Raw genomic sequence first — 23,020 nt, 5'->3', positions numbered from 1 at the left:
TATGGAGCTCTGCGTGGAGACATCGGAGCCAATGGTGCCATTGTCCAGATGTGCAGGTGTCCAGATGTGGGCGTAAAGAGATGCAGGGGCAGCGGTGCAGATGTGTGAGTGCCCAGATGTGCGCTTCTCGGGGACAAGCAGCTGCCTGCAACGTGGGAGCAGGAGGACCAACCTCTCCTCACCACCTCCGTTGTTTTTACAGGTGCGTTTTGCCCATTCAAGGTCATTACGCAGAGGTGCCCTCCCACCGCACAGCGCATCTCAGCACATCCAGCCTCCGGGGAACCGGAGCGGTAAGCAGATCTGCCTCCTTGCGCCGGCCCTGCCGCAGGACAGCCGCCGAGCGGGGCGTGTTTCCAGGCAGCGTGCAGAGGACGCGCCCTTGGAACCCGCAGATAAGATAAGGAGATCGGGAACAATTCGGTTTACTACCGAAACCACGTCGTGAGCACAGAGCCCCGCAGCCGCCGCTGGAGATGGGCACGGCGCCGGGGCAGCGGCAGCTCCAACCCACGGTGCTGCTCGCAACCTGCTGGACGCTCTGCTCCGTCCCACAGCAGCAGAAGGGCGCACCGAGCAAAGGGCTGCGGCCGGGAGGGAGGGAGAGCATGGCGTGCAGCTCCTGAAATGGTGCTACTCGTGAGGCAGCTGGATAGCTGTGTCCTGGCAGGTCAGCCTGGGGGGCTGTGTTTTCCGCAGCACTGGCCCAGCATCGCTTCTTTCTCATCACCTTCATTTTTCGATCATTACTTTTTGTGCTCATTAGGGTTTATTAGCTGCAGTGTGGTTTTCCTGTGACTTTACGTAAGAAAAACTGGGGGGGGGGAAATCATCAAAAAGAACAAACCTGAAGATTTTAAAAACGATTTTGAAATTGAATTCATCTTTCAATAATGTGTCCTGCAGGAAGGCCAGTGGCAAATTGAATAAAGAATATTTCTTAATTGCACTTCCCCATGCGGGTAGATGGGCCTGGTACATGGGCACACAGCCATCCCACTGTGCAGAGCAGTGCAGGACATGGAGCCCGGGCTGCTGCAGCTCTCTCTGCGAATACCTGCAGCACCAACACGTCCCCTTCTGGCACTAAATGTTGCTGTTCTCTGGACATGCATTGCTTAAAAAATAATTTGATGCGATAAAATCCAGCATGTGGGGCTTTTTTTGTTTTTTACCACTACCACAAGCGAGTTCCTCATCCATCTTGTATTTCCTGGTGTGACGCTGCACTGCAGCTTCCCTGTGCCACAGGGACCCCCGCATCCAGCGGGACCAAGCTCCCAAATGGGGCAGGGATGGGGCAGGGCTGCAGGAGGCGCTGAGTGCAGGGCAGGGGCACGCTGTGGTGCTGGGGTTTAACGGCGGGACGCCACCACAGGGAGAGACAGAGATTTCTTTGTGCTGCCCGGGCTGCTCCAGAACGGCCCATAGCCAGCACTGCTTTGTGCCGCAGCCCAGGCTGATGCTGTGCGCCAACAGCTGAGCTGACAAGGACAAAATATAGGATTCCTGGCGACGTGGGGCAGTGAGGTGTCTCTGGGGCGTGCACTGAGCCCCACATTTTTCTCTCCTGAGGTTCAGATCAGAAAATCCCACACTGCAATGAGTTAGGCCATCTCCTGGACTCTCCCCAGCCCCTGCGCCTGTGGGACCACCAGTACAGCCCCACTGACGCTGCTGCCTGAGGCCCAAGAGGAAGGAGAAGTGTTTCTGTGCGTAACTGGGACTTCTCCCTGTCCCTTCAGCCTCCATTGCCATGACTGACACCATTCAGGAGAACAAAAAGTGCTTTCCCAAAAGGGAAGAAAGTCGCGTTTTCTTCGCTTCCAGCTATAAAAACCATGGAAACCACATAACAATCAGAGGAAAGAGGAAAGTGATGATAATGAGCAGATACCAGCTACAGCCTTACCTTCGGTGCTTTGTCTAAACAATAGCAGCCGTGGAAAACTACAGGAGCAGGAACCACACACTGCACCACATCCCTGCCCATGGGAGCTCAGCTGGGTGAGTGAGCTGGGCTGGGGGTGGGCTGAGCTCCCAGCACCAACCAGCAGTAAGATGGGGGGACTGGGGACACCGTGGGGGAAAGCAAATGGGTCGGGGGGTTCTCAGCAATGATGTCCCCTCTGCCTGCTGCTGGGCAGTGAACTGGGACTGGAAGGACGACACAACACCCAGCGGTGGGGGACTGGGCAGAATGGGTTCTGTCAAACTGATCTGATCCGTAATTAAGTCAGTACTTGATAATAGCTGTACTTCTAAGGTAATAGGGCTTCTGTTGTGTATCTGACTTGTAACAAATGCAACATGGCACAGATTAAATGAATCAGAAAATGCCTAATGCCCCAGAAATGCAATTACAGCAGCAGATTCCTCCTACGGTTGCTGTATCTAGGAGAGTCCTCTGGGATTCAGCTCTTGACTCTGTTCTAGTACTGAGAGCAAGGAAACAGCTTTCATTTTAACATATCAGGTCATCCCTTAGGAAACAAAGGCCGGAGTCATTCTTCAGGAGAGAGCGCTCCGTCCTGGGAAACGGCGACCACAAAGGGCTGCAGCGATCCGGGAAACAAGTCAGCACCAAAAGCTGCACGGAGGAGTCAAACGAAACTGCTCTGCTGCCTGTCTGCTCCGGAGAACGGCTGGGTTTGACAGAAATCAGGGAGAATGAGAGTCTTAATGAGAAACAGTCTTCCTGTTTGTCTTCAATGCCTTCCTAATTATCTCAGCTGCAACCCGAAGGCGAAAAGGCCCGACTGCAGCTGCAGGTCGGAGCGAGGGTGTGCGTGGAAGGGGATGCGCCCAGCGCCAGCCGCGGTGCCGGCCCGCAGAGCCAGCCGTATGCCAGCTGTAGGACCAGCCGTGGTGCCGGCGCTCCCCAGGCGGTTCAGCAGAGGCTGCCGCCGGATCCCTCACCTGCAGCCCCGCCCGCAGCCCCCAGCCGCGCTCCCCCTCCTCGCTGCGCGCCGCTGCAGCCCCGCACCGCCCGCGGCCCTCGGCGCCCTCTGGCGGCTCCGCTGCTCCCAATTCACCCCCTCGGCTCCGCGGCGGCCCAGGGCTGCGCTCCGAGCTCTGAAATGGAACCCCCAGGCCTCGGGGAGGACAGACTGCAGGACAGCCAGGAGGACAGGGGGGTGGATAGACAGAAAGACGGGCGGGTGGGCAGATGAACGGATGGATGGACAGACAGATGGACAGACGGGTGGGTAGACAGGCAGACAGGTGGATGGGCAGACAGACAGATGGACAGATATAGATGGTGGATAGACAGACAGATGGACACGGTCCTAGCTGCACCCCAAAGGATCCCATGGCCGTGGGCTCGGTGCTCTCCTGCCTGCAGCAGCAGCACAAGGCCACTCCACCAGGACAGCTGCTCTCAGGGTGCCTTCCTGCACAGCTCATCCTGCAACACAGCGAACAGCTCTGTCTGCATCCCTCTGCCCCTTATTTCTTGCCTCCAGCAGTTCCCTCCTTAGCCAACTTGTCCATCTTTCCCTTTCCTAGGACCCCTATTACCTTTATGAAGCCATTGTCATGCTCTCAAGCCCACATCTTGCAATGGTTCCAAAGAAGACAGCTGCATTCATAGCAGCTTTGAGTTATACAGTGTGATTACCAACAGCCTAATTTTCAAGCAGCACAAAAGAGAAGCTCTCACTCTGGTGCTGTTCATGCAGTACGATTTTGTGGCTCCCCCAAAAGAGCACAGCACAGTGCCAGAGAGGAATTCCTTACTTTGTACCAAAATGATTAATGGGAAACAGGGAAAAAAAAAAAAGAAAAGAAAAGAAAAAAAAAGAATTTCATGTGCTGGCTAAAGATTGCAAAACAGCCTGAAAAAAAAAAAAAAAGATTTTCAGATCTCAATTCTTCACTTATCTCACTTGCACCTGAGATGACCCCTTCCACTGCAAACAGAGGCACAGCTCCAGCTGAAGCTTCCCACCATTGGTCCCATCCTCCCCCCACCCCTGCTGTCATGCACTGTCTGCCTGCTGCTGGGCGGCTTGGTGCTGGCAGCTGAACCTGCTTTGTCACAGCTGTGCTGGGAGAGCTTCTGTGCAGAAGGAAATTGGGGTTCCATTGGGGTAAAGGGGTGGCTGTGTGCACGCTCCCTCCCAGATGCAAGAAGCCCGTTCCCTCTTGTCCCTGCCCTAGGATGACTTTGCACTGAGCAAAGTCCCCACTGGAGATCATCCCCATTGCTTGGGTACCTCTGGAACTTCAGCGTAGGAACTTTTTGTGAGTTTTCTTAATGCAAAGACCCAGTTTAGGTGACCCAGTACATCTCACCAGCATCAATCCTCCCAGCACTCACTGCAGTGATGGCAGGGAAAGGGCACAGCTCCTCACTGCCACCACTGGGCTTCCATCCGGAGGGCTGAAAGAAGCAGCTGGGTCAAGCACAGCCTTATCCCTGCCGGTGCCATGCTCCCAGATGTCCCTGGGGACACATCCCCAGAGGAGGCCCTGTGGCACACATGGGCCATGAGTGGATCTGGCTTCACTCAAGATGTAGGGAACCCGCAGCTCCTGCCTGCCTCTGCCCCTGGCCATGGCTCCCTCCTCCTCCAGGCACAGTGGGATGCCTGCAGCCCACAAAGGGGGATGAGGAGCAGCTCACAGGGTTGGGCCTGGCATCGGTTTACGTTAAGCCTGTTGCAAGCTGCCAGCTTTTTTTTTTTAACTTATCTCCTGTCAGCTTCCTGGCAGGCTGCACTGTGGGGAAAATGGGCAGAAAAAGGTCTAACAGTGCTGGGGAGCCTGCAGCTCTGGTGCTGCAATGAGTCCCAGCCTGAGCCCATGGGGATGGGCAGGGGGGCTGTGGGATGGGGCCACTGGGCACCACACGTCCACTGCAGCCTGTTTGCTATCATCCCTTAAGAGGTCTGGGGACAGAAAAGGCTTTGCTGCAAGAAGTGTAGAGGGAAGAAAGCAAGGGAGCTGTACCAGCACCAGCAGCAGGGCTGTGCCCACCGCCCAGGCAGCAGGCAGAGGCTCTGGAGCGCGCTGGGCACAGGGTGGGAGGCTGCATTCAATCCTTGTCTTTCACCTGGGCTGGAAGCCAGCCCCAAAATAGCAGTCCAAAAACAAGATCACATGAGAGAGAAAAAATAGCAAGGCGAAGGATTGTCCATACTTCCTTGTCTTATGTGGGCGCAGTGCAGCAGCCCCAGTGACAGCAGCGCCGTCCCAGCCCCACACATGCCGGACACAGCTGGATTTTGCCTGGAAAGCATCACCACCCCAGTGATGGTCCTGGTCTGAGGACACCGCTTCTCCTTGGAGCCCTTCCTGCATGCTGCTGTGAGTGTGTGAGCGTGGGTGTGCGGGCGGTGGGGTAAGGGAAGGGTGACCCAGCAGCACAGTTCTGCACGCCCCAACCCAGTAGTGCACATGGGGTACGGCTCCTGCAGGCACACAGCCTCACGGTGGGCACTGCAGGCTCTCCCCAAATGGTCTGCAATGGACTTTTGTGGTTCCCAAGCTCCTAGAAATTCTGTGGGCTCAGTTCTGTGGGGAACGGTTGGGGATTTGTTTTCTTCTTTCTGGACTGAGGACAGGGAGGGAGGCAGGAGACATTTCTGTGCTCAGCAATGCAGCTGCAAGGTGAGCAATGAGCCGCCGCCCCGGACCTGGCACCTCCCGAGGGGCTGCTTTGACAGAAAGCTTTGCCACTGCCGCTCGCTCCTGGACTGGGGGAAGAGCAGCACGGACTGCCTGCGTGCTGCTCAGAACCCTTCTGCTTCCGCGCGGCAGAAAACGGCTCCGTAGTTAATTATTTACTGTATTTGTAAGCAAGCCCAAGAAACGTGCATTATTTACGGCACTCACACAGCAGAGCCGTCGGGCAGCGAGCTGAGGGCTCCTTCCCAGCGGCACGAGGAGGAGCAGCACGGCCGTGGCCATGCCGAGCCGGGGCGCAGCGCGGGGCCCGGGCCGCATCAGGGCTCTGCCTGTCCCCAAACCTGCTGTCAAGTGCGGCGTTTGTGACCAGCCGCCCGGCTCTGCTCAGAGCGCTTCGGATCCGAATCCAGATCGGCTGCACAAACGCACGGACGCCGTGCGCCACAGCCACGAGCCCGAGATACCCGCGGCCGAACGGCGCTCCAACAGCAGCGGGGGCAGCCGGCCAAGCTCTGCGCTCGCTCCTTTACCCGCAGCAGCCACGCACAAAGCCCGCATCGGGCGCGGCTCCCTCGGGCCCACATCCCACCACTGGGAAACTTTGAAAGCCCCGATCTGCTTCGGTCTCCTTGGCCACGGGAGGCCGGCAGCAAGCAGCAGCCGCTGCCCCGAGGCCGCCTGCCCGCTGGGTTCCCTCCTTGTGCCCCCCGTGTGCCCGCTGCGTGCTCGCTCCCTGCCCGCTCCCTGCCCGCACGGTGCCCCCGTGTGCCCGCCGGGCTGAGCCCCAGGGCGGGGCAGCGGTAGCAGCAGCGCCCGCTGAGCCCGACACGGCCGTGCGGGCCGCCCGTCTCCTCCCACCGCAGCTCCTCGCCAATAGGCTCGGCCGTTTTTGTTGGTTTTTTTTTTTTTCTTCTGTTTTTTTCTTCCCCCCCCCCCCCCCCCCCTATTTTTTTTTTCCCTGTCTCCCCTTCGCTCTGACACCAAAGGCTCAGCCCGGCGGCGGCAGCTCCTCCGCGGGACCGTGCGGGCGGTACGTTACCCGGGATCCATCCATCCTCGTCCCCCCCTTCCCCATCCCTCTGGGCAGCACCCAGAAGCATCACCTGAAGCCGCGGGCGCCGTACGGAGGGGCTGGGAGGGAACCGGGTGCCCACGTGCTGTCGGTGTGCTCCTACCTGGGGGGGATGTGGGGACCGGAGCAGGGCCTGAGGGAGCTCCACGAGGGCACACATGGACCAGCAGGGGGGAAGAGGGGGCAGGTTCCTTCTGCAGAGACATTAGGATTTTGGATGTGCTATTCCCTCACCTAAATGGGCCAAAACCCCCCAAACCTTGCAGGTATCGTTGAGCTGCTGCCAACGATGGGAGCATGGAGGGGTTCAAAACAATGTGAGTTTCACAAGTTTCAAGATGACTGCAAATTAGCTGGAAGCTGTGGCTAGAAATTTGTCTCTGAATTTGAATCCAAATTTTTAAAATGTTTTATTTTGCAAAACCTAATATTAGGACCATCCCAATAGGAAGTTTGTTTAAGCAATGTGGTGCTAGAAAATGGTTTTAAAAAAAAAAAAAAAAAAAAAAAAACTAGGAAAAAAATTATTAATGATAATTTCCTTAATAGAAATGTCCTGGGCAGAGCCCCAGGTCCCATTGCCCCACGTGCTGTTGGTGACACGGTGATGGTGGCAGTGGGACCCAGGCCTCTGGTGACCCAGCAGCAATCGCCTGAGCTGCAGGGAAGCTCTGCACACACAAACACGAGTCTGGACTTTAACTGGTTCCCAATTGCAGCGCTTGGCTTGGCGCTGATAAGCAGGACAATGCCTGAGTTTTCTCCCTGCAAAACGGGGTCAGCTCAGCTTGCAGAACAGACTCGGGTTGGGGCTGACCGCAGGTCGGGTCCAGGGAGGCCTCGGCCAGCCCCAGCCCTTTGGATAACCTCCCCTTCCAGCTCCACCCCGCCCAGGGGAGAGCCTCCCCCTCCCAAGCTCCCCGAATGACTCTGGCCTTCCTCCCACTCCCAAGACCTCGATCTTCCCACCACCCCAGCAGCTCATCACGCAGCTGGCCACAGCGGTGCTTTTTCCCCAGCAGCGATGCGGCTCTGCTGCTGCCACTGCTTTCCCAGCCCTGGGGCTGCATCCCCCACTGCAGCATTGCTGGTGCTCAGCTCTCCCTGCACTGCTGGTGCTCAGCTCTCCCTCTGCTTGCTTTGTATGAATTTTCCTCTGTGCCAACTGGCATGAGCAAGCTAAAATGCTCACAAACATAGCGGGGAGCAGAAAAGGGGGGAGCATGAAGGAGGTGCACGGCACCCGATGCGCCCAGGCAGGGTGATCAGAGCTGGGGGTGTATTTGCTTTGTATTGAGGTTCTCTGGTCTGGTGGTGGGCAGCACTTACAGCTCACAGCGCCAGCCGTTGGGATAGCAGCCCCCGCAGGTTCATCTCAGTCTGTGTCCTCTTGTTTCAATGTACTTCTGATGATGCATTCATAGAGCAGATCAAAATCTGATCCTCTTAAATGTTTGCTTTCTCTTCTGATGCCAAGTCAGAAATTAAATAATAATAATAATAAATGAACGAGCTTAGCCATTAGAAAGGCCCTTTTCTTTCCTCAGTAAGAAAGATGGGGATTTTCCTCCTGGAAGAGCTGTGACGCAGAGCATGGCTCACCTGGAACAGTCATTTCTCCAGTGCACACCTGCATTTTCCACTCCCATGCACACATTGCATGCACCCAACACGGGGAAAGTTCCAGAGCTTGTGGCAGAAGCGATGTTCTGTCTTCCTGCAGGAAGCAATCCCCTTTCAGCTCCATTTCCAGCAGCTCCTGGGGCTGCGTGAGGCCCTTGGCGCAGTGGTTGGGTAACCAAGTGGCAAATGCTTCCATTCGTTTCTCAAGAAGTCCATAGCTGCATGACAATATGTGGAAGGAGGAAGGAAAAAGGATTTTCAAGAGACATTGCAATGCAGAACCACAAGCAGGCACATTTCTGCAGGAAATAAGCCTTGCTTTAGGGGATTCATTAGAGAAAATTGCAACTTTTCAATGAGGAGATCACCACCAACTTTTGCTGCAGTGGGGCAATAGCTGTTGGTGGGTGCTGATGTCAGTCCCCACCTCGTGTTCCCTGGGCTGTGCCTCAGCAGGGCTGTGTGCTCCTCAGACCCTTCCCACGTGCCTGGTGCCACCTCCCATTGCAGCAGCAGCCACCAGCACCAGTCCAAAGCTATCACGGTGCACACTGACCCCTGCCTCATTCCAGCTCCTCCTTCCTCTCTACAACCCCAGGAGCTCCACTGCAGTAATGCCTCCTGCATTAAACAACCCCCTTTAATCGTCTTTAATTTCATGACCCCCAAAATGGCAGCATTTTAGATGAGATGAATAGACACCTCTCAAGAATGTGAGCTCAGAAATAAGAGGTTGCAAAGGACAGTGGAGACAGATGGTCTCTGCCACAGATCAACCCAAAAGATGGTCCTTAGCCACAGGTCAGACCACCACCATCCCGCAACTCAAGAGGACTGGATAAAGCTTTGGCTGTGTTTCACAAGCAAGATGCCAGCAGTGCCTGAGCTTTCTGGCAGACCTGCAGAGCTGGAAGCATGGGGATTTCCTTCCATCTGCAGATCGCAGCTCCTTCACAGGAGCACACTGAACCCAAAATGCACTGAGGGCTGTTTGTCCTGGGGCTCTGATGGACAGACAGAGAAACCCCAGCTTAGCCCTGGGTACAGGGCACGCAAGCACCTGTGTTGTGTCCTGCAGCACCTGCCAGAGGGTGCAGGGAGGACGGGCACAGCTGGCACTGCCCTCTGGCACAGCACAAGGGCTGCTAACGCTCACGGCTGGGGCAGCCTTAGAAATCCCACATTCATTTTGTGCAACTGCACGCCATTGATTATCGCCTGTGCTGGAGGCCTGGCTGGCTCTGCTTTTTAAGCCACTCACAATAGAAATCTGTTTGCAGAAGAATTTGCTGAAAACAAGTTCAGCAAGAGAGAGAGGCACTGCTGCTTTGTTATCTCTGCCCCAGAGTGCAGCATGGCCTGAATGAATGCAATAATCCTCTCTTCCTCTCTGCTCATTAAACAAGAGAGCAGCCTGACTCAGTATTCCTCAGTAAGAGCAGTCAGTATTTTTTTACCTTGCATCCAACATCAGGGTCCCCTCTGTTAATGTTGGACAGAGAGCAGCAGATCCTGCAGCCCTGCAGAGCAGTGCCTTGGTGCAGGACAGCAGGATGGCTGCAGGCCATGGGCACTGCCTGCAGAGTTAGCAGCAGGCTTCCTCTTTCCTAAAGCCCGTATAACAAAATGGTTTGATTCTTCAGCTGCTCAAATAGGCAGAAAAAGGCTGATAATTGTCCGGGTTTTCAGACCTGGGCATTCAGCATAGCCCCTCTCTATTTCTTCTTTCCCAAGCTGGCCAGGTCTGAGCCCTTCCCAGGATGAGATGGAGGCACCCAAAGAGGAATGAAATCACCCTGAGAAAGAGCGCCCAGCAGAGCAGTGCCAGCAGGGGCACAGATAAAGCGAGAGGGGAGCAGAGGGGATTAAAGTTGCCTGTTACAGACACATGGTGGCACACACAGTCATGGAAGAAAGCAGGAAAACTGAGAGGCACGAAAGGAATCCCATCACACAGAGGGAGAGAGCAAGAAAGACAGCTACAAGCCCTTCCCAACCACACAGCTCTGCTGCAGAACACAGGCAGGAGAAGCCACAGAAACGCTTTGAAATGCTCCTCCCAGGATGTTCCTCACCTTCTCATTAGCTCAGCGCTTCCCCAAGGTGGGGAGGTGCTGCTAGCAAGCGGATGCAGGTCAAACACACCATAAAATGGCAACCAAAATGCAAGAGACACAGCACCCAGGGAAGGCTGGGGATCAGAAAAGAGGCAGAAAAGAGATTTTGCCCCCAGGCCTGCGGCAGGAGCAGGGCTGACCTGGAGGGTGACATCCCCACCCCATTGATCTCCTCAGACTCATTCTGGTGTGGTACTGTCCTCCCTAAGGTTTGCTCTTTGCCCACAGCAGTCTAGACACAGGGCCGTGCGTGACTCACAGCCTTCTTGTGCTCAGAACATTTGTTCCCACTTCTTAATTTAGAGCCGTGCTCCGAGAGGAGAAATCTGGGCGTCAGCCTTAACCTTGGGACTTTTCTTCCCACGCCTCTGGCGTTAGCAGGCCGACGGTCCCACCTCTGGGTGAGTCCCTGCAGTGCCCTTCTTTCTGCCTCAGCTGCCATCGGCACAGCGCAGAGCTCCAGCACTGACCCAGCGCCCCTCCGCACCCCGAATCCCAGCCGCCTCCTGTGCTTGTGCTGAGCGCAGCGCAGCCCCCAGCCCAGCATTTCCCTCCTCGCTCCCGGCCCCGCGCTCCGGGCGGACAGGAGGGGGAGATCTTCACCACCACTCACAGCCTGCGCTGCGCCCGGTGAGCTCTGCGCTGCTCTTCGCTCCCAGCAGCGCGCCTTGCAGACGGGAGCGCTCCGATGGGTACGTCGTTCTCCATCGGGACGCCCATCTCCCTTTAGATTTAAGTTCTAAACGGAGTTGATGGGGGCAGAGGGGCGCTGCGGGGTCAGTGCTGTGCGGGTGGTGGCTGTCGTGCTGGGGAGCTGCAGCCTTTGGGCTACATGTGGGCACAGGGCAGCATCAGGTGGTTTGGGGCTGGCGTTGCTTGGATGAGCCTTTTCCTGTGCCCAAAGCTTTGTAGATACAGGATTGCTTGTGTCCCAGGCCAGGCAGGTTTCAAAGGGGAAGGCTGCATACAAATTATTTTTAAATTTCTGGAGGATTCATGCTGCTTTTGTTTTGGTTTGGTTTTGTGGCTCGGTTCGGTGGGTTTAAAGATCTGGGATGTCCCCACCTCCTGCCAGCACCACTGCTGTGCTGGGTTGTGTCTGGGGGCCAGCAGGGCCCCATGGTGCCCCCTCACCCCATGCAGGTATCCCAGAGCCAGGCCACCACCAGCTCACAGATGTCCCAGGGCCTTCCAGCCGTGCCAGGCTGCAAATAGCCCACGTGGGTGGCACCTGATGGCAGCGCTCCACAACTCACTCGGATCCATCAGATGTTTATAATTGCAGCTGTCTCTCCTGTGCTGTGTTGTTGGTGGCTGCTGGCGTTTGCAGGGATCAGACAGGGCAGACAGGCTGTCAGAAACCACCAGCTGTCTGCACGCTGTGCTAAGGAGAGCAGCAGCCCTGGGGCAGGGCTGTTTTCCTTGGAGCTGCGGTCATCAGCCATGCAGGTGTCTTGAGGGGACAAACTGATGTCCAGCTCTTCCATTCACAGGCGCCTCATGTGCTGCTGTCTGGAGCTTCTGCCAAGGGCTGGCACAGCCCGTGTGTCAGCTGTGCTGCTCTGACTGGAAATGAGGGTGGCACGTGGACACCTGGGGACCCAGTGGGCTGTTCTGAACTGAGAGACCCCAAAATTTTGCCCAAAGACTGCATGCCAAGGAAGCACATACCATAGAGTCATTCAGGTTGGAATAGACCTCTGAGATCATCTGAATCCAACCGCTGACCCATCCCCACCATGCCCATATCTCGCTCTACAACAGCAGGAAACAGACGGAAGTGCGTGCTCACCAGCTGAATGCAGTGGTTCATTATCCCCCATTAATTAATCTGTTTGGGTTTTTCTGTAGATCTTTTCAACCACGTTTTATAAAGCTTCAGCTCTGATCTTGCCTTGCTCCAACAGAGCAGAAGGCTCTTTCCCTTGGAACACTCCTTGCATGTTCTCATGCACTGTGGTTTCAAACAGTACAGCATTTCTCCAGCTCTCAAGTCATGCAGATAAGAAAATTATTATTTATTGGAGGATTTTTCCCAGTAATAGCAATTATTATCTCAAGCAATTGTTGCACTATTAAGTTACTGAGCAACAGCTTTCATAGCAAAACACAGCCCAGGCTGTTTACTTGGGCACCCATAGCTACTAGATGCTACACTTAAAGACGTTAAGCAGCAGAACTCAGAGCAGAATTCTTTCAGGCAGTTTTTCCTCAGAACTTGACAAGCTATATTGCCATCATACAATGAGCTTGAAATGAAGATAATTAACTCCCCTTGCATTTCTATGGCAGTAAATCACTGCTGAGCTTATGGTGAACCCAGACACCAAGTGATTTTCCTTGGAACAGCACAGACTGAGGCTTGAATTCTGAGTGATGATGTGTCTACTGATGGTTAACCACGGGTATGGATGTGGAGTTTCACTTGGCCTGGAGATGAAACCTTCTGTTTCAGGCATCTTTTGCCTCTCTGGTGAAGGACGCAGCACAAGTCTGAACCCAAACTCAAATCCTTATTTTGAAGCCAGAGCCAACCCTTGGTTGAGCTGGGCCGCTCTTCACAGGGGCGGCTGAAGGAAGCATCCCTTCTGACAACGTAGGCAAATTCCTGCTGTTCACTCCCCACTTAAGTAGCATGCCTCATTAGCAGCAGCACGCCAATGTTCCGGACTCGTGTGGGTGATGGGAGCTTGGCATGGCTGGCAGCCAACAGCAGGGTGATGGAGGGAGCACCAACAAGGCCCTTACCTGGAATCGGGGAGGCGTTGCTTGGGAGTGGGGCCCACAGGATACGACAGGAGAACCACATCACCCCTTGGCACGAGAGCATAGCATAGTGCAAGACTGGGGGGCAAGAATCTGTCATTTGGAAGCAGGCAAATGGCTTTTCTGGGCAGAGCTGGGATGTGAGAGCAAGATGCAGAAGGGCTGGAGGAAAGCGGCGCAAACAGAGCAGCAGAAGGAAGCTGTGAGCAGCCTGCCCAGGGCTGGCACCGCCGTCTGTCCGCCTGTCTGTCTGTGGGTGTGCGGGGCCGGAGCCAGCAGCCATGGGGCAGCCACACCTGAGCCCAGACAGCCTCAGCACTCCCAGCTCTGCGGTCTGACATTTCGCAGGGACAGCGGCAGTGGGCGGCAGGGGGAGCGGTGACATTTGGGAGCTGGGCAGCATCACCCAGCCTCACCTCCAGCAACCAGGGCTGCAACTGCGCTCCCTCTTGCGCCACCCGTCCTGCTCTGCAGCAGCCCTGCAGGCCTCCTCTGCTGCTTTCTGCAGGAAGCAGAGCACACCCAGACCCTCGGCAGGGAGAGGGGCACAGAGCCCAGCTGTCAGCTCCAGGGGCTTCCTAAAAACCACTGCAGGTGAAAGGTGCTTTAGAACATTGAGCACCGGTGTTGTTAAGTGAGCACTGTAGCTCAGCCACAGGGACCTGCTAGGAGAGGATTCCTTTCATCCCTCAGCACTGCTCGTACCCACAGTAGAGCGCTGTGTCATCCATTATACTTGCCTCCTTTGATGCTGTGTACAAAACTTCTCTCCCCTCATCCTTTGCTGGAGAAACTGAGCCCTTGTTCTTCTCTACCAAAAGTATTCTTTCCACACAACAGGTCCCACACATCTGGCGTGCATTGGGATTAACAATTAAATCCCACACATGAGACAATGGGATCTGCATCTACAGCCAGGTCCACGTTCCTGGTCTGAGCCCAGGCAGGCTGCAGGAAGCAAGACCCTCCTGGCACTGCTCTCCTCCCAGGCTGGGCCAGCTCCAGGAGCTGCAGCTGTAATTAAGTTAATCACCAGATTGCAGGAGGGTGTGGGCGAGGAGGTAGGAGAGGCTGGCAGACAATTAGAAAACAGATCATCACTTTGTTTTCCTGTCTCCCCACGGGTGCCAGTGCTTTGCTGAGATGCTGTACTGAGTCCCAGCCTGGAGAAGCACAGAAATCTCACGCGGCTCAAGCAGAACACTTGGCTATGAGCACACCTTTGTCCCCAGGACATGCATGAAATACCAGAGGACTCCTCTTCTCTGTAGGTAAAGTAGGGATAGCATTACAGAATTATGAGGGTTGGAAAAGACCTCTAAGTCCGTTGAGTCCAACTACCACCCCAGGGACACCTGTGCACAAGGAAAGCCTCTGCCAAGCTCTGGTCTTGCCTGCATCCATCACTGTCTCTTACTCTGGGGTGAGGAAATCCACCCCACAGAGTCAATCTCTAATACTTGCAATGAATGAAATCCCCATTTTATCCAAGCAGTTTTCCCTATGCAGGTTCCAGCAGTTCTGGGATCCCCCCAGCAGTTCCCTAAAGCCATACCCATCAGCCCCAGGGCTTCAGGGACCCACAGGGCCATGCACAAAGGAAAGCCAGAGCTAAAGTTCTTCTAGAATATTGTACCTGTTGTAACTGCAGGGCTCCTTGGGACCTCTCATGCACCGTACAGAATAGTGACCTACAGAGACCAGATGCATTCCAAGAGGTCAGAAAGGGTCAAAAGGGAAAGGAGCAGGGAGGACAAAAGAGGTGGACAGGAAAGCACTGCGTGTGCAGTGCAATAGCCAAGAAGTTTTGGAGCCCAGCCATTCTGTTGGGCTTCTACCCCAAAAAATAAGGCCCCTAGTGTTAGGTTCAGGTTCTGTCTTGCACTCTCACTTTTTTTTTTTTTTATTTCCATAAAAACCTGATGTTTTCTTGCCAAAGGTATAATAGCAGGGCCAGGAGCTGTACTGTGCGTGGAATACCGGCTGCACAGTCATAAAAGTCTGAGAACAGCAGCAGTATTTAGCCAGGAGAGACAATGGGAGTGGAAAATTGCGTTCATTCAGCTTTTCTTGTGGAGTCAAAGGCAGCTGGTGAGCATTGAGAGCCTCCTAAAAATAGGGAAAAAAAAAAAAAAACCCTTAAAGGAAAGATGTGAAAGTGAAGGCAATGTTTCCAGCAGAGCTGTTCTGTTAAAGCTATCCATAGATGCTCTTGGCTGCGCAGACCTGCAAGTGAAGAAGGGATGCACCACAGTCTGCACCTCTCCCACGTCAGCTGTGGTGCTGGGACCCTGTGCAGAGCCCATGGCTGCAGGGTGGGCTCCTCTGCTCCCTCCATCAGCCACTAGGAGACATTGGGTGCCTTTCATCCTCTGAGAAGTGTTGAAGGAAAAAGTAACTTCCAGTAAACTGCACAACACTAGCAGCCTCGATTAATGCTCAGCAAAGCACTGCAGCCTGTCTGGCTTATGGGGTGACAAGCAGGCTACTGCCCAGGGAAAGCCCAGAGCTGGTGTGGAGCTGAACCACAAGTAAAATGCATGAACCAGTGGAGGTGACTGTAAAACTTGGGTCGGGTCCCTTGGAGAAAGGTTAATGCTTTCAGATCGAAACAGGCCTGGAGCAGGTTCAAGCCTATGGGCGGTGGGGGAGGAATGGCCAGGAGTTGGATCTCAGGGCCAGGTAGGAAGCAGCTGGGGAAACTCGTATCTGTGATGCAGTGCTGCTCACTGTGCACTGTTCCAGCCAACACCGTGTCAGAAACACGACGAGGACAGTTCTGCAGAGCAGGGAAAGGTTTAAAGCAGTGCATGGCAGGACTGCTCTCTGATCCTGCAGGACTCACAGCCCTGCCTACAGCATCGCTCCTGGGACAGAGGCACCGCCAGGCAGAGCTCAGCCTCGGGGAAGGGAATGCTTCTTTGCTTTACTCCCCTTGGATATCTCATGCTGTTCTGATAAAGACCTGTAATACAACAAAAAGCACAGCAATGTCAGCAGAGCAGCAAGCATTTCTCCAGGTCTAACAGCTTTGTGCATAGAAATAAAGGAAAAATCCACTTACCTTTGGAAGACCTCAGTATGCAGGGATCTCCAGCAAGACCCCTTTGCTTCCACTGCCAACCCTTAAATGAAGGCAGGGAAGGGGTGGATCCTGCTCCAGCCCTTCCATCTCTCAGTGCATTGCACGCAGCTGAGCTCCTTCACGTTGGCTCTGCCTCCCCGCCAGGTGCTCCATCACTGCTCCAAGCTGTGACTGAGCATTTCTGCTACAAGACCTTACAGGGGTATATCTGAAAGGAAGGGATGAAGTCTGGGAACTGACTAGAGAAATGGCTGGGCATGTTTTCAACAACAGCAGTGAAGTCTTATTTCCATGGTTTCAGTCCTTAGTGATCAAAACTTTAATACAAAAATTGGCACTTTCACGTATTTTTATCTTCAGCATGGTTTGGGGATCCACTTGGAGGAATGGTCTCCCCTGACTGACCTTTGGAGGAAAAATTGTTCCTAAGAACCAACCTGGCACTAGCTCAATCCTAATGCAGCTGTAACACAACTCAGTGTGTGACTGATGTTTTCACAATCTTTAAATACATATAAATAGTGACTATGTAGTCCCACAGCATAGCTATGGGAATAAATAGCATTAAGTCATTTTCTGACCTTCTGGACATTCCTAGATTTACCCTGTGCCCCATCTTTGTTCATAAATCCACTTCTCTATAAGCCCGAAGAGCACTGCCTATGAGAGGCAGCGTTTTCATGGTGGTTTAAGTGCAGTCTCTGTGCCGGGCTCTTGGCTTTCTGTCTCAGATGGGATGCAAGGCTGCACAACCATGACATGGATCCAGAGTTCCACAGTTGATCACTATGTGGGTAAATCTCCTCCTCAAGGCCCCCTCAGTTATCTCCCAAAATATCTAAGCTGTGTTCTGATCCTCAGCACTGTGTGCCTGGGCCAGGTGAACACCACAGCACCAAGCAGTGCTGGCTCTGCAGCGTGCCGCCTGTGTTGCAATTCTTGTCACAGCCACGTCAGGAAGGTATAATAATGGTGAGAGCCATTAACCAGGGCTGCTGCCTCCTGCGGGTTCCAATCAGACGTTGGGTGGTTTCCAAACGTGTTTTCCAGTGTATAATTTTAGTGTGTGCGTCAATAGAAAGCAGAAAGAAAACAGGATTCACCGCGATACAATTAGAGGGACCGCATCCCTGCCGCCAGCGGGACGACCCCAGCCCTCCCACTGCAGGGAGCAGCACCTGTCCCAGCCCCGTCCCTCCTGTCCCTATAAGCACAGCACTGCGGGCAGCTCAGCACCCCGCTCACGTCTCCCATCTCCTGCAGCCTGAACCATGGCCGAGGGGGAGATAACCACCTTCACAGCCCTGACCGAGCGCTTCGGCCTGCCGCTGGGCAACTACAAGAAGCCCAAACTCCTGTACTGCAGCAACGGGGGCCACTTCCTACGGATCCTGCCGGACGGCAAGGTGGACGGGACGCGGGACCGGAGCGACCAGCACAGTAAGGACTGGCCGGGCTGCTTGGCTCTCCTGCTTGTTTGCATGCCCTGCATTGCTTGGTCAGCCTTACCAGCAGGAAGCAACCTGGCATAGGTGTGCAGGCGGCTGTGCGGCCGGGAGGGGCAGCCAGAAAGAGTGCTAATTGCAGGGGATGTAATTGAGGGTTAATTGCAGCATGCAGGCAAGCAGGCAGCTGGAAGATCGGGGAGGAGCTGCAGCCCTGCGTGCAGCCACAGCCATCACATCTGATCTGATGGCATCTCTGCGTGTCCCTGGGTCGGGCAGCAGTGGCACTGCACATGCAATGCTCTTGGGCAGCACGGCTGTGCTTCTCACACATGAATCAGGGGCTGGAGCTTGATGTGCTGAATGTGTTGTATCTGTGTGCTCTGCATGCAGCATCTCGTCTTCAGTACCTTCCCTTTCCCTTGCGTGGTTAATTAAGTTCTTTCAGGATGCAGAGGTCCAAAAGAGTCAAGAACAAGGCTGGCCTGGCCTGCCCGCAGCAGCACCTTGCCCCCAGCAACTTCCCTGGCTGAGCCCTCCTTAGCAGCCGCCTGCATGAGGCACAAAGCAGCTGTGTGACACTGATGACACAGTTCACAGCCCTGTTTGGGAGCTTTAAGCTCTTCCCAATTGCTCAAGAGGATTTAGGAAGTGGGAGCCCAAGGCTGTGGGGCTGGATTCTGCCCTGCTCTGCTCACGGTGCTCAGCAGCACAGCCTGTTATTCCATATCCTGGGTGCTTACTGGAATATAACTGGGATCTGCAGCTATTCAGATCTCATATCTGGTTAGGAAGCAGCCCTGGGAGGAGCCCAATTGGCCGTACATATTCTAGGAAAATGCTTTTTTTCCCCATTAAACCGGAAGCACCCATGTGGCTTTCTCCCCAAGCTTAACCTTTCCTCGTGCTTCAATGAGCAGCAGAGTTCTGGGTACAAACACCATTCCCTGCTCCCTGCAGCATCCCAGCAGCACTGGGAACAGCCCTCAGTCCCCATCCTCAGGCTCTCCAGCCCACTCCCAAGCCCACCAGGCCGGGCCCTGCAGCCAGCATCTCCCCCCCCCACAGACTCTCTTGCTTCTCGCTGGCCGCCAGCCAGGCTGTGTGCTGGGAAGTCCTGCCAGCCAGGAACCCCCTGCAAACAATCCTGTAAACGTGGATATCTGAGCAGGCAAATATTTACAGAGTGAATAGAGCAGCACAGGGCAGCGTGCCAGTGGGAGCTGCCCCTCTGGAAGCACTGCACTCTGGGGTCCTGCCCATGCACTGCCACTGGCACCACTGCTCCAGGGAAGCTCTTATTCTTATCTGACATCGCCTTGTCAAGTGCTAGGCACAGAATGAAGGAGAGTATGTAAGGGGAAAACAAAAAGTCACTCATCCTAGGCCACTACACCCAGCACTAATTCCATTCCTGGTCCTTCACTGCAGGTCTCAGCATCCCGAGCCTTCAGCATGAAGTGAAAAATAAATGTTACATGAGCATTTCGGAGCCTTGAGCAGGAAATAAGCTCATGCTCCTTTCCAAAAACAGCCTTACCTTAAAGGGAAGAGGTAACAATACCCCGTGCCCCACTAAGGAGTAAATAAATGAAGAAAAGAAGGAAGGAGCTGGAGCTAAAGCACCCACTTGTTCTTCGCTCCTTGGGCACTGAGCGCTGGAGAGCCATCCCCAGGGCTGTTCCATGGGCTGGAACCTTACAGAACAAGGCTCACGGGCATCTGCAGAATGTCTGCACTGCCTTCCCTCTGTCTGCTGCCCTTCTGCAGCTCACAGGAGGACCCAGCACCTGGATGTATGACCCTGCTTCCCAGGGCACAGACCCTGCCAGGCAGCAAGGCACGGTGCCCTGCAGTACCAGTACCTGAGGTCTGTCTGTCCTAAAAACTTCTTCACACGTCACTCCTTAACTGTCTTGTCAAAACCACAAAGGAAATTTGCAAATTATAGTCAGAATTAAAACCCCAATTTCCTGTGTCCCATTCCAGCATCTTAACCAAAAGGCTGCCCTCCCTTTGATGTAAAATAGGCAAAAATTGGTGTTTGGTTCTCCAAACATGGCAGTGGGGTTTCTCTCAAGGGGAGGGCACAAGGAGATGTATTTATCACCCTCTGTACTGTTTCTCTTCAACTCTTTATAACTCAGAACAGAAACACCTGGGCCATTATCTCTCACCACTTTCCCTTTTTCCATTTCCTTATTTTCCTTTTTACGTTATTGTTGTCGTTTTATTTTTACAGTTCAGCTCCAGCTCAGTGCGGAAGACGTGGGCGAGGTCTATATAAAGAGCACAGCATCAGGGCAGTACCTGGCAATGGACACCAACGGGCTCCTGTACGGCTCGGTAAGCTGCAGCACACACACAGGAGCCCGGGGAGCGGGGATTCGCCATCCCTGAGGCTGTTCCAGAACGTGGGGATGTGCTATGGGGCACACGGTCAGTGGGCATGGTGGGGTGGGCTGGGGCTGGGGATACGAGAGGTTTTTTCCAGCCTTAATGGTTCTGTGATTCTGTGATCCGATGCCCAGGAGCTGCAGGACACAGAGTCACCAAAAATAATCCAGGTCTTTGAGACCCATTGATAGCAAAGCGCACACCCCGTATCCATGTTGGTAGGCTTCTCGGCCTCACCAAGGAGCTGCTTTGCTCCCCACACTCCTGGGCTATGGGCACGGGACTGCAGTGAGTCAGGAGCCAGGCAGGAGCCAGGCCCATGCTGCAGTTGTGGTGGGCACAGGGAGCGAGCAGCAGCCCCCCGGCTGCATCCTGCCCCACGCACCCCCCTCACTGCCCCCGCGGCTCTTTTCCAGCAGCTACCAGGCGAGGAGTGTTTGTTCCTTGAGCGGCTCGAGGAGAACCATTACAACACATACATCTCCAAGAAGCACGCAGACAAGAACTGGTTCGTCGGGCTGAAGAAAAATGGGAACAGCAAGCTGGGGCCGCGGACTCACTATGGGCAGAAGGCGATCCTCTTCCTCCCGCTGCCAGTGTCGGCCGACTGACTCCCATCCCACAGCTCACAGCTCACCCTGCCACGGCGCCGGCCGCCCACCCCTGCTGCCCCTTCCTGGCGTTTCAATGAAGAGCCAAGCGTTAGAGCCCCGAGCCGTAGGTACAGGCTTGAACCAAACCAGACCCGAGCTGCTCAGCCCTGCACGACCCTTCGCAGTGATGACGAGGAGCCTCGAGGACAGCCGTGCACCGTGGATGTGTGGCTTCCAGCCCGGCTGCTGCTGGAACCCAGCACCCCCAGTGCCCCGTGATCCCATTTGTCCATCCAAGTACGTTGCTGCCACAGCGCCTTCAAGTAACTTCAAACTGCGCCGTTGTTCGTGTTACTGAGCAAAAAGCTTGCAGATAACTTCACCATACTAAGCCAGCCAGAAGCTCCAAATCCTCAGCATCTCAACCCTCCTTAGAATATTGCTGTCCCTCATGCTAATATCTGCCACGTTATTTGTATTTATTTATTAAGCAGATCTGTCTCTTCCACAATCCCTTTGTAAGTAGTGCACGTGGCACCAAATGCCCTGGCGCTGTCCTGGAGATGCTGGAGCAGAACAGGAGCAGCAGCAGTGCTGCAGTTCATGTGGCTGAGGGATTCGGTGAGATTCCTCCTGGATGACAGCTGGGCTGGGGACACAAAGGTGGAGCTGCACGGCTCCTGAGTGCTCTTTTCAGTGCTTCCTTCCCTACAGCCCCTCCTGCTAGGCCTGGCTTCCCGTATTGGACAGCAAAGGGAAAAAGGCAGTTTGGTCCATAGAGTAACATAACAGTGTTAAACATTCCATTGTTCAAATAACAATTCTAGGTCAGTGGTGAAAAGCGCTCCTCTTCTGATTAGTAAAGATGAATAATTGCATTTATTTTACCTTTATTTTTGTATAATAAATCCTTGGGAACTGCAGAAGTGTGCGTTTGCTGGGAGCACTGCACCGCTCTGCAGTGCTTCCCATGGTGGTCGGGTGGGACGCAGCATCAGGTGTACTGCTGTACTCACTGTGAGCACACACAGAGCTCGAGGGACCACAGACATCACTTCCCAGCTTTCAGTTACAACCCACAGCAGCCAAAAGGCATGCTTTTACTGTATACATTAATTAAAACTTTTTAATTAAAAAGAAAGGGGAAAGTAACGCTTGCAAAAGTTTACTCAGCAAAAGCAACTTCCCCTCCTTCCCCTCCAAAGCAAACCACAGCTGTAGGATACACCCTGCATCACAGGCAGGCTGGGTGCTGCTCCTGCACTGTGCCTGCGCCCGTTCTGCAGCACTGCCTGATCTGTGCATCAAAGCACACCCTGTGCAACCCATGTCAAACACAGCCTGATTACAGAAGGTCAGCGAGCAACGATCCGTCAGCTGCGTCCCCATCACAAGCAGTGCACAGGTACAACTACCTGCGTGCCCTTTACACCTCAGTGAGTGCAGCAGTGCTGTGTGGGGCTGGGGCAGGGCTCAGATGCCGCAGGAATGGCACATGGGGCCCTGTGCAGGGTGTGGGGCAGGGCTGGGCCCTGCAATCTGCACTCTCACCGTTCCTACAAACTTATAACTGCTTAAAGGCAGTGCGTAAGAGTTTAAGTCTGACATTTAAACTGGTACTTAGCAGCACTGGGCAGGCCTGAGTGTGTGCCAAAAGCCCAGCAATAAGGCAGAGGGAGGGCAGGGACAGGAGGACGCGGCCAGCTGCCCCATCCCAATGGCTCTGTGCCAAACTGGGAAGTGCTGCAGGCGATGCATTCAAGTGAGAAAGGAACGAGTGCATGCACAGGAGAGCCGGGTTTCTAATTAAACTGGAAAGTTGGAAAGTGTAACTGCGGGTTGAGCTGCGCTGCCTCCCAACACCTCATTAACCACAGAGCATTCCTCTCATTAGACTTCTGCACTCAGAAATTACCACCTCTGCTACACACTCGACACCCAACTGGGGGAAAACATCAACACTTTGTCTGAAAAATAATCCCGGAGGAGGCCGCAGCGATGGCTTCAGACAGACGAGCAAGCAGGGATGGCGGAACCCGGAGAAACCACGCTGTGCTTGGAGAGCTTTGTCCTCAGGGTGAGAGGTGAGCGGAAAAACAACACTTGGAAGACTTAATGAGACGATTGCTCGAAGATCTTCCCCGGGAGGCGTGTGGCTGTGAAGGGACAACGCCGGTGCCACCGCTCGGCCCGCAGAAGGGCGGCACGCAGCGCGGGGCTGCGCGCTCGGCTCAGGGCTCTGCACCGCTGCAGCACCGGGCGGCGGAGCGTCCAAAGTCGCAGCCGCC

At 54.5% G+C, this 23,020-nt stretch overlaps 1 protein-coding gene and 1 long non-coding RNA gene across 7 annotated transcripts in view; one reads left to right on the top strand and one right to left on the bottom strand.

Moving 5' to 3' along the window:
* The first annotated feature begins 5,134 nt into the window (after window positions 1-5,134).
* On the top strand, window positions 5,135-21,658 carry FGF1 (fibroblast growth factor 1). Of its 5 annotated transcripts, none has more exons than XM_052689577.1 (4): window positions 5,135-5,313; window positions 17,561-17,737; window positions 19,985-20,088; window positions 20,559-21,658. In XM_052689577.1, the coding sequence occupies exons 2-4, from the start codon at window positions 17,569-17,571 to the stop codon at window positions 20,748-20,750; spliced, it is 465 nt and encodes a 154-aa protein (XP_052545537.1). In that variant the 5' UTR covers window positions 5,135-5,313; window positions 17,561-17,568; the 3' UTR covers window positions 20,751-21,658. The 5 variants fall into 5 exon arrangements, with proteins under 5 accessions (XP_052545537.1, XP_052545533.1, XP_052545534.1 ...); XM_052689573.1 differs by having other exon boundaries at window positions 5,136-5,313; window positions 20,556-21,658; XM_052689574.1 differs by lacking the exon at window positions 5,135-5,313 and adding an exon at window positions 6,553-6,664 and having other exon boundaries at window positions 20,556-21,658.
* LOC128083934 (uncharacterized) overlaps window positions 12,141-23,020 on the bottom strand; it is a 44,064-nt gene continuing 33,184 nt past the window's right edge. For both annotated transcript variants that reach the window (XR_008208252.1, XR_008208251.1), the window contains exon 4: window positions 12,141-16,177. This is a non-coding gene — a long non-coding RNA (uncharacterized LOC128083934). The remainder of the gene's footprint in view (window positions 16,178-23,020) is intronic.

The sequence above is a fragment of the Tympanuchus pallidicinctus genome, unplaced genomic scaffold (genome assembly GCF_026119805.1).
Source record: "Tympanuchus pallidicinctus isolate F22 unplaced genomic scaffold, pur_lepc_1.0 scaffold25, whole genome shotgun sequence".
NCBI classification, from domain to species: Eukaryota; Metazoa; Chordata; class Aves; order Galliformes; family Phasianidae; genus Tympanuchus; species Tympanuchus pallidicinctus.
The sequence above is the reverse complement of the archived record's forward strand: the minus strand, read 5'-3'. Positions and strand labels throughout refer to the sequence as shown.

Coding starts and splice junctions, on each gene's coding strand:
- FGF1 (XM_052689573.1), top strand. CDS start 17,569: ATGGCCGAGGGGGAGATAACCACCTTCACAGCCCTGACCGAGCGCTTC. Junction 17,738..19,984: donor GGACCGGAGCGACCAGCACA/GTAAGGACTGGC, acceptor TTATTTTTACAG/TTCAGCTCCAGCTCAGTGCG. Junction 20,089..20,555: donor ACGGGCTCCTGTACGGCTCG/GTAAGCTGCAGC, acceptor GCTCTTTTCCAG/CAGCTACCAGGCGAGGAGTG.